We start from the raw sequence: 14,723 nt of genomic DNA, 5'->3' as shown, positions 1-14,723 counted from the left end.
GTGATGCACTTTTCCAGCTAGGCTCTCCCCTTCCACAGTTTGACCTTCTCCCAACAGTCTACTCAGATTTTGAATTCATCAGTAGATTGGACCAACATTAGAGAAGAGCTTTTGTGACGGTGAGGCATAATTGTTTTAGGAAGTTCTCTCTACTAGTGTTCTCAGTCACTCATGAACCCAGAGACTACAAGGGCATGAGATTTTCCTCATTGCTAAATACCATAAATTGGATCAATAACAAAACTGTGGACAATCAAAAGAACTGGACTGAACATGTGTCTAAGTAGTGGGGATTACTCCCTTATTCTGAAGATTATATGGAAAGTAAAAGTTTTGAGATCTCATATGTCTGAAAATCTTTTTTCTCTTGTGTATTGACTAATAAGTAGGCTGATTACTTTTAGTTTAGTTTAGATATTTAGAAATAAATTTTGTGCAGAACTTTGCAGAAACTGTCTTCTAGCTGTCAGAAGTGCGGTTAAAAAATCAGAAGCAGGGATGGAAAGATGTCTCAGAGGTTAAGAGCACTGGCTGTTCTTCCCAGAGGTCCTGAGTTCAATTCCCAGCAACCACATAGTAGCTCACAACCATCTATAATGGGATCTGATGCCCTCTTCTGTCACAAAGGTATACATGCAAATAAAGCACATATATAAAAATCAGAAGCAGGGCTGGAGACATGGCTCAGTGGTTAGGAGCACACTGGCTACCCTTCTAAAGGGCCTGGGTTCGATTCCTGGTATCCACATGGCAACTCAAAAACATAAATAACTCCAGTTCTAGAAGATAGGACACCACCTTCTAGCCTCCATGGGTACCAGGCACATACATATGTGGTACACAGACATACATATAGATAAAATGAGCAAACACCTAAGATTAAAAAATAAAGCTGTCTAAATTTCATCAGTAATAATTTATAGAGAAAAATAAAAGAGGGGCTAGCGCTCATACATCTCTTATCGTTGGTAATTGTTATCTGATTTTCTGCATAACATCTGTTTTCCCTAAGTTAGTTGCCTTTGGCAGGGGAGTGGGGTTGTTTTGGTTATTTGGGTCTCTGATTCCTTTGGTTTTTCGAGACAGGGTTTCTCTGTGTAGTTTTGCACCTTTCCTGGATCTTGCTCTGTAGACCAGGCTGGCCTTGAACTCACAGAGATCCACCTGCCTCTGCCTCCCAAGTGCTGGGATTAAAGGCATGCGCCACCACCGCCTGGCTGTTGTTGGTTTTTTAAGACATGGTTTCTCTATGTAGCCCTGGCTGGCCTGGAACTCACTGTGTAGACCAGGCTGGATCTGCCTGCCTCTACCTCCTAAGTGCTGGGATTAAACGTGTGTGCCACTGCACCCAAATCAGTACTTTACAATTTTATTTTCTCTAGTGTTATTGTGGTTTTAGGAGGGAAATAATTAAGTGTGTGTATTCAATACAACTTTTTTAAACTTGGTTACTTAAGCAATTAGTAATCAGCAAAATAAATTTTAGGGCTGAGCAGTGGTGGAGCATGCCTTTAAGCACTTGGGAGGCAGAGGCAGGGTAGATCTCTGAGTTTGAGGCCAGCCTGGTCTACAAACCAAGTTCCAGGACAGCCAGGGCTACCAAGAAAAACCCTGTCTGGAAAACAGAAACAAAAAACAACAACAAAATAAATCTTAAAGATATGAGCTGTTTCTGCCTTACTGATAGCGCCTGAGCCCCATGTGAAGTATGTCCAACTGCGCATCCTCCAGCCCTAGTTCTTGCCTTCATAGATGACCCACCTCTCACCTAGTCCTGCTTTCCACCTCTAGGTAGGATTGCTGGTCAGAAAGTCATCTTTGCCCCAGAGGTGCTTTTGTATAATTACTATTTATGGTAGCCACTTTTGATTGTCCAGTTGAATGGACTAGTAAAGCACACCTCAGTGGGCTGTGATGGTGTTTCCAGAGATAGTTATCTTGGGGGCTCTGCCCTAATGAATGTGTTAATTCCTTTATGAATTCATAGTATACTGATTGGGGGAAGCAGGGTCACATACTCATAACTGGCCACTTCCTACATTCCCCTTTTCTGTTTTTTATCTACTAAGAAGTGAAGAACAGCCTCTGTCCCGTGCTCCCCTTCCAGGATGTTCTGCCTGACTGCACAGGTCCAAGCATCCATTGGCTGAACCCTCTAAAACTGTGAGCTGAGATAAAGCCTTCCTCCCTTAAGGTATTTCTGTCAGAAATTTACCACACAATGGTAAAACGCAACTAATATATAATAACTTCAAGGAAAGTGTTGAAGGCTAGAGGTACAGCCCAGTAGTAGAATGCTTGGCTGGCATGCATACACAAGGTCCTAGGCTCAGGCTCCAGTACCACAAAAGAAGAAAAAAGAAAAATGTTTGTATGTCAGTTTGCTTTTATAATCAGGCTGCAGTTAAATGTGTGATTTTCTTTCTTTTTTTTTTTTTTTTAAAGATTTATTTATTTATTATGTACACAGAAGAGGGTACCAGATCTCATTACAGATGGTTGTGAGCCACCATGTGGTTGCTGGGAATTGAACTCAGGACCTCTGGAAGAACAGTCGGTGTTCTTAACCTCTGAGCCATCTCTCCAGCCCAAATGTGTGATTTTCATTAGACTTATTTAAATTTTGAAAATAGCCGAGCAGTGGTGGTGCACACTTTTAGTCCCAGCGCTCGGGAGGCAGAGCAGGAAGATATCTGTGAGTTAGAGGTCAGCCTGGTCTACAGAGAGAGTTCCAGGCTACACAGAGAAACCCTGTCTCAAAAAAACCAAAAATTAAAAAAAAAAAAAAAAAAAAAAAACCAACCCTGACGGTCCTCGGCTGCCTTTGGAGGGACCTCCTGGTCTGGGAGTCCAGTGTGAGATGCGGGTCTGAACACTATAGGTGCAAGAGCAGTGCAAACCTTTTCTTTCTTGCCTCTTCTGTGTTCCAGAGATGTTATCAAGTGGCTGGTCAAAGCAGTGACTGAAAATGAATTAACACAGCCCCCAGATGGGACTCAGACCTCTTCAGGAACAGGAGTCTTGAAAGCTAGCAGTGACCACTTGTCTCCCCAGCCTAACCTGACCAGGAACACCAATCAGCTGTAAGGAGCAAACAAAGAGCTGTCTTCCAGGGCTGCGAAGAGTTGGTATTTAAAGAGTAGGACCAGTCCCAAAGAGCAACTTGCCCCAGATTACCAACCTCTGTAACACAGGCTGATTCTCACTTAGTCTGGACTAGGAGTGTAATGATGATAGGATCCTTGTGTGGCGTGCTTTAGGACCTGGATTTCACCAGCAGAAAGGGAGGGAGGGCTGCTGCTTACAGGTCCTCACTGCTAAGCCTCCATGCCTGCACCTTCCAATTCTCATTCGGTGTCACTTCCCCCTTTCCAGCTCCCTTTTGTGGACACTAACCAAAGTCCTGGGCCTGCTTTGCCTGACACCGGGCACCTGCTCCCTTTGGGGACACCCCCTTCCTTGACTTCTAGTCTGATCTATCTCCTACCTCCCGGCTGCTCAAGACCTCTAGCTTGCCTGTCCTGTTGTTTTCTCTCAAACTCTAATAAAACTGTCCTCATGTTTAAAAAAACAAACATGATTAGACTTGGACAGAGACAACATAGTAACTTATAAACCTCTCATTGTAGGCCAGAATCTGTCCATTATTTGCCACTGTCGGCCGTTTCCTCTGAAAACAATGCCCTTCCATCAAATACCTATTTAAATGACTAGTAAGCCAGACTCACCTTTCTGAAGTGTTGCCCAAGCTTCCCAGCCACGTCTCTGCCTCTCTCCCATATTTGTGTCTGAAGGGAGAGAAGGTGAAAGTCCAACGGTGGACATTCTGAAAGTAGTCTTGGTAAGAACTACTGTGTCATAAAGAAACCAGGAATAGGAAAATTACCTGGTAGGGCTAAAGAGATGGCTCAGCAGTCAAGAGCACTGGCTGCTCTTCCAGAGGACCCACCCAGTTCAATTCCCAGCACCCACATGGTGGCTCACAACCACTTGTAACTCCAGTTGCAGGGGATTTAGAGCCCTCTTGACCTGTAAGGATACCAGGCAGTATGTGGCATGTAGACATACTTGCCTGAAAAATATTCATACGTAAAAGTAATTAATTTAAAATTTTTAAAAATTTAATGGCAGATGCTTGTCTTCTCCCATAACAAAGAAATTAAATAAAGTTAGTCACTTTGGACCTGTTTCTTCATTTACAAAGTAGGGACATTACAGTGTCTTAAGTTCTCTAGACCCTTAGGATTGTGTGCTTCTGCTTATGTAGTTCACCCTCAAATTCTGACAGGTTCACATATGATCTGGCAAAGGGATTCAGATGGATGAATTCTCAGTGAGAGCCAGCTAATAACTTGATTACTCTCCCTGTCCTGTTGTGTGTTTGCTGACCCTCTAATAGTCTCTGTCCTTGTGTTGTTGCTGTTTGCTTGTTGGTTTTGTTTTGCTTTGTTTTGTTTGTGAGAGAGTCTAACCATGTAACCCTGGTTGGCCTGAAATTCACTGTGTAGACCAGGCTGGCTTTGAACTCAGAGGTTTTCTGAGTGCTGGAATTAAAGGCATACACCTGCACACCCAGCAGTCTGTTCTTGGGATACACTGGTGGGGACCTCCAGCTTCAGGAAGTCTCTCACCAAGTCTTCCCACTCACTTTTATCCTGTGCTCTGGATCCAGGGTTGTGTGTCAGCTTCAGAGGATGTTGTCCATCGCTGTGGAGGTGGACAGGACTCCTACCTGCAGCTCCAATAAAATAGCTGAGATGATGTTTGGGTTTGTGCTGGACATCCCTGAGAGGAGTCAGAGGTAAGTTTAGTGGGATAGGTTTGTTTTAGTTTGGATGGATTTCCCCATTAAAAGGAGAACTAAAAAGCCATTTTTTTTTTTTGGTTTTTCAAGACAGGGTTTCTCTATGTAGCTTTGCGCCTTTCCTGGAACTCACTCGGTAGCCCAGACTGGCCTCGAACTCACAGAGATCCGCCTGCCTCTGCCTCCCAAGTGCTGGGATTAAAGGCGTGCGCCACCACCGCCCGGCACCATTTTTTTTTTTTTTTTTAATTAACTTTTTTTTTTTTTTTAAATCTCTGCCTGTCAGAAACAGAATTTTAAGAGAAAAAAAAAAAACACACAAACTAATTGAAAAAGGAAAAAAGGGGTAGGAGAACTACTTATGTCTTTGAGATGAAAGGAGGAGGTTCCCAAATAATCGATGTGCAGTCAAGGCATAATTCCTTGGGAAGAAGCAGGACACTGTCAAGGCATCCTGAATCTCCCTACCATAGCAATTTGATTAACAAGTCATCCTTCAAGCTTAGACTTGGAATAGACAAAAATAAATAAAAGCTAACACTAAGTTTTTCTCAGAAGGGATAAATTGGCCACCCACCCAAATTATACTAGAAGATACATGAAGTACCGTTTACTTTGATTCATTATTAATTCAGGTATAATTTGCAGTTATCTTTTTTTTAACTGTTAAACTCCACAGGTTTACACAGGTAGTACTCATGAGTCCTGACAAATGCTGACCTGTCTTTTCCCAGTGGCTTGCTGGTAGTATGAGATCCTGCAGCCTTGGCGGGATGGCTCAGTAGGTAAAGAAAGGTACCTGCTGCCAAGCCTGCCAGTGTGAGTTCAATTACTGGAGTCCGAACAGAGGAAGGAAAGAACTGAGTCCCAACACGATGTCCTAGACTTCCACCCACATGCCATGGCATGAAGACAGACACAGACAAAATTAATAAGAAATGTAAAAAAAAAAAAAAAATTAAGATGGAAGATGGTTTCCTTAATGTTTAAAAAAGAAAATCTTGCAAACTTGACAAGTTCGCCTATTCAATAGGACTTTTTGTCTCTTTGCGATTTTCTTAGCCCTCTCTCCATACACTCACCTCAGCAGACGGAGGTTGACATCCTCCCTTCCAGTCTGTAGGACTTTGCCTGTTTCTCTTGCCTTACTCCACCAAGACTTCCAAGTAGAGTGTTAGAGAGATGGTGAGAGCAGACATCCTTGCCTTATTCCTCAGCTCAGGGAACCATTTAGTCTTGAGCATTCCATGTAAGTTAGAGATGTCTGTAGGCACCTGTTGTCAGACTGAGAAGTTCTGTTTCTACTTGACTAGTACTTTTCTAAAGAATAAATATGGAGGATTTCAGCATTTATTAAGATAATCATAATTTTTCCTCTTCTCTTCAAGGGGAGAATTATGCTAATTAATTTCTTAAAGTCTAATTAGGGGCTGGCTGGAGGGATGGCTCAGAGGTTAAGAGCACTGACTGCTCTTCCAGAGGTCCTGAGTTCAATTCCCAGCACCCACATGTGTAGATGTAACCAACCGTCTTATTATAAATAAGAAACACAGAACCAATGCAAAGAAGAAAGCCAAGAAGTCAGAGCTAAGAGCTAAAACTTTACCCTTCCTCCTGCTGTGGTCCTAACTCTCCGAACCAAAGCTACTTCCTGTGTTAAAGTCTTTATATAGACTTTCTGTTCTGCCTTCTCATTGGTTGTAAACCCAACCACATGACCGCCTCATCATTGCCTGTCTGTACAGACGTCCAGGTTTTCTATGGTTGGTATTGAGATTAAAGGCATGTGTATCCAATACTGGCTGTATCCCTGAACACACAGAGACTTACCTAGCTCTGCCTACCAAGTGCTGGGATTACAAGCATACGCCACCACTGCCCTGCTTTCCTATGGCTTGCTAATAGCTCTGACCCCTGGGCAACTTTATTTATTAACATACAAATAACATTTTAATACAAATAAAATATCACCATACACATGGTGGCTCACAATCATCTCTAATGAGATCTGGTACCCTCTTCTGTATACATAATAAATAAAGAAATCTTTAAAAAAAAATAAATAAAAATAAAGTTTAATTAGCTTTACATGCCAGGAATCAAAACCCTACTTGGTTGCATGCTGTCATTTCTTTTGGTTGGTTGGTTGGGTTTTTTGGTTTGGTTTGGTTTGGTTTGGGTTTTGTTTTTTTTTTTGGTTTTTTTTTTTTTTTTTGTTTTGTTTTTTTTTTTTTGAGGTGGGGTGGTTAGATAGGATTTCTCTGTATAGCCTTGGCTGTCTTAGAACTAGCACTGTAGACTAGGTGGGCCTCAAACTCAAAGGAATTTGCCTGCCTCTGCCTCCCAAGTGCTGGAATTAAAAGTGTGCACCACAACCCAGTGCATGCTATCCTTTTAATATGTTGATATTGATGAATTCATGTTGCTAATATTTAAAGTTTTTACATCTATGTTTATAAAGGATAATAATCTGTAATTTTATTCTCCTATGATGTTCAATTTCATATTTTTAAAAAGTAAAAACTACACCAAGATACCATTTCTTACCTACCCACACAGTAAAAAACTTAAAGACCAATAATATTCTCTATTAAGGAGGTTATGAGAAAACAGGTGCATGTTCATTGCTTATGAGGATACAAATGATGTGAGCCTTAGAGAGAAATGTGGGCATATTTGGCAGTGTCTGACAGAACTACATGTGCATTCTAGAGTTTACCATTTTTTGTTGGTTTGTTTTTCAAGACAGGGTTTCTCTGTATCCCTAGAGAGCAGCCCGGCCTTGAACTCAGAGATCTGCTGGCCTCTGCCTCCTGAGTGCTGGGATAAATAATGAAACATGTGCATGAGGATATTCACTACAGTGATATTTACAATTGCAAAATATTGGGAACAACCAATGCCCATACACAGGCTAGGATAAATGCCTATTATATGATGGAACATAATGTAGCTATGTAAATAAGGAAATTTCTATTAACTGATTTCCAGGATATATTGTGAAATGAAAAACAAATGAGAGCTGGGCCTGGTGTTTGAAGCCAGTTATCTCAACTCTCAAGCCTGAGGCAAGAGAAGCAACCTAGCTACACTGTTGTTGTTTGGAGTGGGGTGAAACGGGGTTTCTGTGCATAACAGCTCTGACTGTCCTGGAACTAGATTTGTAGACCAGGCTGGCCTTAAACTCACAGAGTTCCTCCTGCCTCTGACTCGAGTGCTAGGATTAAAGGTGTATGCCACCATGCCTGGCTTGCTATATTGTTTTATTTATCTTGATTTTGTTTTTATTTCACTATTTTTGCTGAATACAGTTCCTAATTTGCTAAGTACTTTATGTATTTTAAAGATGTTCTGCTTACCTCGAGTATATCATCTCTGATGAAAAGCCTTAGGAACTTTAGGTCAAAGGGTCCATCTCAGTGGTAGACAACATACTGAAGCACAGGTCCTGAGTTCAGTCCATGACTGGCCAGCCTCTAGCTCCTCCCTTGCCTCCCTCCCTGGGTGTACACCAGGATACCTTTTATTTTTTAAATGTCAGACTGTCACCTCATCCTGTAAGTTACTACTTCATGAACAAATGCATTTCTATCTACAGCATGTGGTTTTGTAGACCTCCATTGTTGTATTTTAAAAAGGGTAGGAAGGAGTCATACCATACAACAGGGCCCATGTAGGAGGTTTATTGAGGGGAAGGGGAAAGAGAAGGAGCAGAGAAGGGCAGGGACAAGGATGGACGGACCAACGGACACGGGGACGGACGGACACACACACACACACACACACACACACACACACACACACACGGGAAGTGTACAAGGCCCACCTTTTATGAGGAAACGTAGCGAGGTTATATTCTGTTAGGACCCACAGGGCAGGCCAGTGCAGATGCCTGAATGCTAGCATCCATTATGTCAGAACACTCAGGGCACACTGTGCCGTGTGCTTTTTGAATGGACTTCTGTCTAACTCCCTCCTCTCCACACAGGGAGATGTTCTTTACTACTATGGAAAGCCATCTTCTGCGCTGCAAAGTGTTAGAGATCATATTCCTCCACAGTTGTGAGACACCCACCCGGCTTCCCTTGTCTCTGGCCCAGGCCCTCTACTTTCTGAACAACTCCACATCACTGCTCAAGTGTCAGGTACTTTCCTTTCTGCTTCAGTTCCTCGCCCAGAGCACTTTCCCTAATCCTACTGTTTGGGCATCATGGAAGAGCTTTGGAAACTGTGCTGTAACTGGGACCTTTAACTGGGCAAGCATTCATTACCTGCTGCTTTTACTATCTCTGCAGTCAGATAAAGCCCAGTGGCAGACATGGGATGAGCTGGTTGAGCATCTGCAGTTCCTGCTGTCCAGTTATCAGCATGTGCTGAGAGGTAAGGGGCACTTGCTCACAAGAGGAGGTCCTGTGAGAAGTCTCACAGTGACCTTACATAAAGGACAGTTTCTCAGATCATACTCACTTGTTGGTGACACTGGTGTAATCCCAGCACCCAGGAAGCTGAGGCAGAAGGATGAAGAGTTGAAGGCTACATAGTAATAGTGTGTCTCAAAAAAAAGTAATAAGCCATCTTTTCAGCTGATATTTTTTTTTCCAGCTGATATTATTAACGATTAAGAGCACTTGCTGTTCCTATAGAGGACCCATGTTCGATTCCTAGCTCCCACATGGTAACTAACAACTGTAACTCCAATTCCAGGACACCCAGTGCCCTCTTCTGTCTTCCATAGGCATAACACATGTGCTAATAGAGATGCAAGCAAAACATCCATGCATAAAATAAAAATAAGTAAATTTAACTTTTAAAAATAGAAACAAGCCGAGCGTTGGTGGTACATGCCTTTAACCCCAGCACTCGGGAGGCAGAGCCAGGCGGATCTCTGTGAGTTTGAGGCCATCCTGGGATACAGAGTGATATCCAGGACAGGCACCAAAACTACACAGAGAAACCCTGCCTCAGGGAGGGGTGGGGGATAGAAACAAGAAGCCAGGTGGTATAATCGGACATTCCTTGTCCTGACCTCCTGCTCCCAAATACCCAGCAGCTGCTTCCCAAATTACCACACAGAGGCTTATATTAAATAAATGCTCGGCAGATAGCTCAGGCTTGTTACTAACTAGCTCTTACAACTTAAATTAATCCATTTCTATTAATCTTTGTATTACCACGTGGCTCATGGCTTTCCTGTCCTCTAGCATGTCTTGCTTCCTGGGCAGCTGGCTGGCATCTTCCCTGACTCTGCCCTCCTTCCTATCCTTCTCAGTTTGGCTTTCCTGCCTAACTTCCTGCCCAGCTACCAGCCTGTCAACTTTTTATTAACCAATGAGAGTAATACATATTCATAGTGTAGAAAGGGTTGTTCCACACCAGGTGGTGCATACCTTTAATCCCACACTCAGGAGGCAGAGGCAGGTGGATCTCTGTGAATTAGAGGCTAGCCTAGTCTACAGAGTGGATTCTAGGACAGTTAGGGCTACACAGTGAAACCCTCTTTCAAAAAAACCAATAATAATAACAAAATCAAAAATTTAAAGCATCATTCCTTGATTACAAGTACAGGGAGCATAGCTAGAATCACTGTGATGAGAAAATGTTCTTATTTTGTTACAGCTGATGGTAATACAGTGGTCCTCCTAGTTATGAGGTTCTGTAGATAAGCAAAAAACATCCTATCACGAGAACCCTGGCTTCTCTAGCACCTTTGTTGAGTCAGATGTTCACAGACTAGCAATATTAGAAACAGCTGTCAGTAAAGTACAACTATAGAGCATATCTGCAGCAAGATGGACATCTTTACAATGGATAGGATTGTAGCTCAGGGTTAGAGCATTTGCCTTGAATGTGTGAGTCCCTGAGTTCAATCCCCAGTGCTGTGGACAGGGAAACCTTAAAGTCTATGAAATAGTGCTGTTCAGAGTTGCTGGGAGAGTTAGACTGGGTAGCATGCAGGCTGCACATGCTGGCAAAAATCATGGTTGAATAACTTCATCAAGTAAGAATGATTTCACTAGGGATTATTGAGGACCTTGGTAAATCTGAAGAAATGACAAATTAATAAATGATTAGAAAGACTAGGACTATAGCTCAGTTGGCTCAGTACTTTCCAAGCATTCATGAAGCTCTGGATTCAGTCCCAACACAGCATAAACTAGCATTCAGTTGGAGAATTCTAGGAGAATCAGAAGTTCAAGGTCACCTTTGGCTACTTAGCAAGTTAAGGCCAGCCTGCGATACAGACCTTGTCACTAAGGAAGTTTGTAAACACAGTACTAAGTACATTTTTTTTTTCTTTTTTGAGATTGGACTTTGTTTTGTATTTCAGGATGGTCTGAGACCTACTATGTATCCCAGGTTCTCCGACCTCAAGTTCCCCGGGTGCTAGGTTTACAGGAGTACACCACCACGACTGACCAAAAATAGTAACATCATGGGGAGGGCATTTCCCCTGGACATGTTGGATGGAGAACACAGCCTCACATGCTGTTCTTTCCATAGCTTGGCTGTCCTAGTCAGGGTTTCTGTTGCTGGGATAGGATAGAACTCCATGACCAATAGCAGCTTGGGGAGGAAAGGGCTGATTTTACTTATGCCTCCTATCACAGTCCATCATCCAGGGGAACTGGGAAACAGGAACTGAAGCAGAGGCCATGGAGGAGTGCTGCTGCTGCTGCCGCCGCCGCCGCCGCCGCTGCTGCTGCTGCCGCCGCTGCTGCCTGACATGCTTCTCCTACCTTACTCAGCCTCCCCCAACCACCAGAGTTTCTCTGTGTAACAGCCCTGGCTGTCCTGGAACTCTGCTTTGTAGACCGGACTGGCCTCTAATTTAGAGATCCACCTGCAAGGGCTGGGATTAGAGGTGTGTGACACCATGCCTGGCCTCACCCTGCATCCTCACAACACCCAGGAGCCTGCCCAGTGCTGGCATCACCCACATTGATCACTAGAGAAAATGCCATACCGTCCAATCTTACAGAGGCATTTTCTCAATTCAGAGTCCCTCCTCCCAAATCAAGTTGATTTTAAACTTGCTGGGACAGAAACCATTTATAAATGAATGGTCTGTCCCTTTCTTTCAAAAGTACTGTTCTCAACTAAAGAGCAGCTAAAGCATGTAAATGCTAAATATAACGTGTGATCCTAGACAGGATTCTAAATTAGAAAAAAAGGTGGCATTGGAGGGCTGAGGATCAGCAATAAAGCGCTGGCCTAGCACATGCAAGGCAACGTGTTTAGTCCCAGGTCTGCAAAAATCAAAGGCACAGCTGGGGAATCTGAAGTGTGATATATTGTGTTGATATTGTTCTCATTAATTACAGCAGATTACAATAGTAAATGTCCTTGATCTTGGGAAATGCATGCTGCGTTATTGATCATGGTATCTGTAGATTATCCTCACATAGTAATGAGGAAATTTTACTTGTCCATGCTTATGTTGAGATTGACTTTAACTCAGTGATGTCACATAGAAAGTAAAGAGACCTCATGACCTGCTCAGCCCTGGGAACAAGAATGTTGTGCAGGACATTCTTTAAATACTAGCACTAACTTAGTCTGACTGTCTCTAGCCTAAGCTGGCCCTGAACTCATGGCCATTCTCCTGCCTTGGCCTCCTAAATCCTGGACTATAGGGTGAGCTACACATAGGCTTCTAGGTTCACTTCTTCACTACAGTGCTGGTGATCTTTAACTTAGAATTGATTATTCTTGTATGAGAAAAAGTAGTAAATTTTCTCACCAGTATCTAAATTTCAGCCTGCCTGTCTGGGGGCAGACAAGACTTTTCTGTTTCATACTCTTACATCTAAAACTTCAGGGGTCTGGGGTTGTAGTGCTAGAGTGAACCCAAGCCTCCTGCATGCTAGACATGCACCTTCCACTTAACTGTACCCCAGTCCTTATAACTAGATGTCAAAGGGTGCAGTTTCAGGCCATAGTACACAGCTGCATAGAGTGTGCATTTTTTAGCACCCTTAATGAAAAGTACACCCAAACACACAAAGTGGTTTTTTAAAAAATAAAAAAAAATCACATGAATTTTTCCCTAAGTGGTTTTTTGTTTTTTGTTTTTTTTTTTTTTTTTTTGTTTTTGTTTTTTTTTTCCCTTTTCAGAGCTGAGGACCGAACCCAGGGCCTTGTGATTGCTAGGCAAGCGCTCTGCCACTGAGCTAAATTCCCCACCCCCCTAAGTGGTTATTATAGTTTTATTTAGTACAGTTATTACTGTTTAAGTCAAATGAAAGAAATTAGAATATTTTTAATATGTAAAGTTTCTTGGAGAGGTTGCTCAGTAGGTAAGACCATTTACTGCTCTTCAGAACTGCAGGTTCAGTTCACAGCACCTCCATCAGGCAGCTCAAAACTGTAACTCCACTTGAATCTGATGTCCTTCTGGCCTCTGGGCACCTGCACACACATGGCACACATACAATAAATATCTTTTAGGGTTTGGGTTTTGTTTTTTTGGAGACAGGGTCTATTTAGTCATGACTGCTTTACCCAGCAACATTCTTCTTGACAGTGTTGACAAGAACACAAATCTTCAGGAAATGGAGTTCCCACAGTAACTCACGACCTTTTGACTTGTCTCCTAGTAGCCAGGAGCCAGGCCTTGCTTATAAAATTGGACTTGAACTTTTAAATCCCCAGGAACAAAAGGCACTTGTTTGACCCCTTCCCTCTTGCAGAGCATCTACGGAGTTCAGTGATTGATCGGAAAGATCTGATCATCAAAAGAATCAAGCCCAAGCCCCAGCAAGGAGATGACATCACGGTGGTGGATGTGGAAAAGCAGATTGAGGCCTTCCGCAGCCGCCTGGTCCACATACTGGGAGAACCTCTAGTCCCCCAGCTCCAAGACAAAGTGCATTTGTTGAAGCTGCTGCTCTTCTATGCTGCCGACTTGAACCCCGACACAGAGCCTGCCCCACAGCCTGCCGCACAGCACTGAGGCAGCCAGACTTCTAAGCATTGAGTACCAAGAATACCTCCTGACTGTCGCCAGCTACTTAGAAGCTCTGAAGTACAAACAGTAGTTAAGAATATCATAGGACCAAACCTATCTTATTTATCTGTATGCTGTAATCACTTTGAAACTCTTCAGTATATCTTTTTTTATAATCCTTATCCTAGCCTATTCAAATGTGGCTTAAATATACAATGTGTATATATTTTTTATTAAATTATTTATCTATGCTTTGGAAACAGGCAATACGATATGCACTATATGTCCAACATTTCCATTCAAGATGTGAAAGACCCCCTTCTGCTGAACAATCTCCATCAGTGTTACATCAGTCAAGGTACTGATCGCCTGTTTCTGGAAAGACAGTTTTTCCTGAATAGAGCATATTCTATATTAGACTTTTCACATTGCCTATGAATATGACTGTGGCCAGTTATTTAAAGATAAGATAAAGCAGGCAAAGAAAGAAAGGATAGAGCCTGTTAATGAAACGCATGATGTCAGAAAGATACAACAAAAGGCACTAAGTTTACAATGCTCTGGCTCTACTACAGGGCAGGCAGAATGGACAAGAGACCCGGGTTTGAGAAAGTAGTAAAGATTTTTATTGTCAATACAAGATAACACAAATAAATTAATTTTTACAACAATCTTAGACTCCAGAGCTTCTCTGTGAGGTTAGCTCATTATGTAAACAGACTAATTTCTAAAATGATCTAGCAAGCGAATGTGACAGTGTGCAAGACCAACAGACCTGTGAACAATGAGAATCTTTTCCTCAGTAAGATGTGTTACTGAACATATGAGGCTAACTTGGTGGAAAATGCTCTCAGGTTATCACAATAAGGTGAAACCAAGTTCAGATGAACCTGAAGACTATAATCCAATTGTACCTATCTTTAACAAAAGCTTGAGCTGGGAGTGGTGGTATACGCCTTTAATCCCAGCACT

The 14,723-nt window shown here is 42.6% G+C and overlaps 1 protein-coding gene across 10 annotated transcripts in view; it reads left to right on the top strand.

Moving 5' to 3' along the window:
• Positions 1-14,422, top strand: part of Simc1 (SUMO interacting motifs containing 1) — a 35,680-nt gene extending 21,258 nt beyond the window's left edge. For 9 of the 10 annotated variants that reach the window (XM_028863765.2, XM_028863764.2, XM_028863763.2 and 6 more), the window contains 5 exons: positions 2,931-3,083; positions 4,673-4,801; positions 8,793-8,949; positions 9,100-9,184; positions 13,495-14,422. In XM_028863765.2, the coding sequence (XP_028719598.1) occupies positions 2,931-3,083; positions 4,673-4,801; positions 8,793-8,949; positions 9,100-9,184; positions 13,495-13,757 (787 nt within the window). In that variant the 3' untranslated portion in view covers positions 13,758-14,422. The remainder of the gene's footprint in view (positions 1-2,930; positions 3,084-4,672; positions 4,802-8,792; positions 8,950-9,099; positions 9,185-13,494) is intronic. The other variant, XM_037205717.1, reaches the window with a different exon arrangement.
• Positions 14,423-14,723: the final 301 nt, after the last annotated feature.

Source organism: Peromyscus leucopus, chromosome 5 (genome assembly GCF_004664715.2).
Source record: "Peromyscus leucopus breed LL Stock chromosome 5, UCI_PerLeu_2.1, whole genome shotgun sequence".
Lineage (NCBI taxonomy): Eukaryota > Metazoa > Chordata > Mammalia > Rodentia > Cricetidae > Peromyscus > Peromyscus leucopus.
This window is presented reverse-complemented; position numbering and strand designations above follow the sequence as displayed.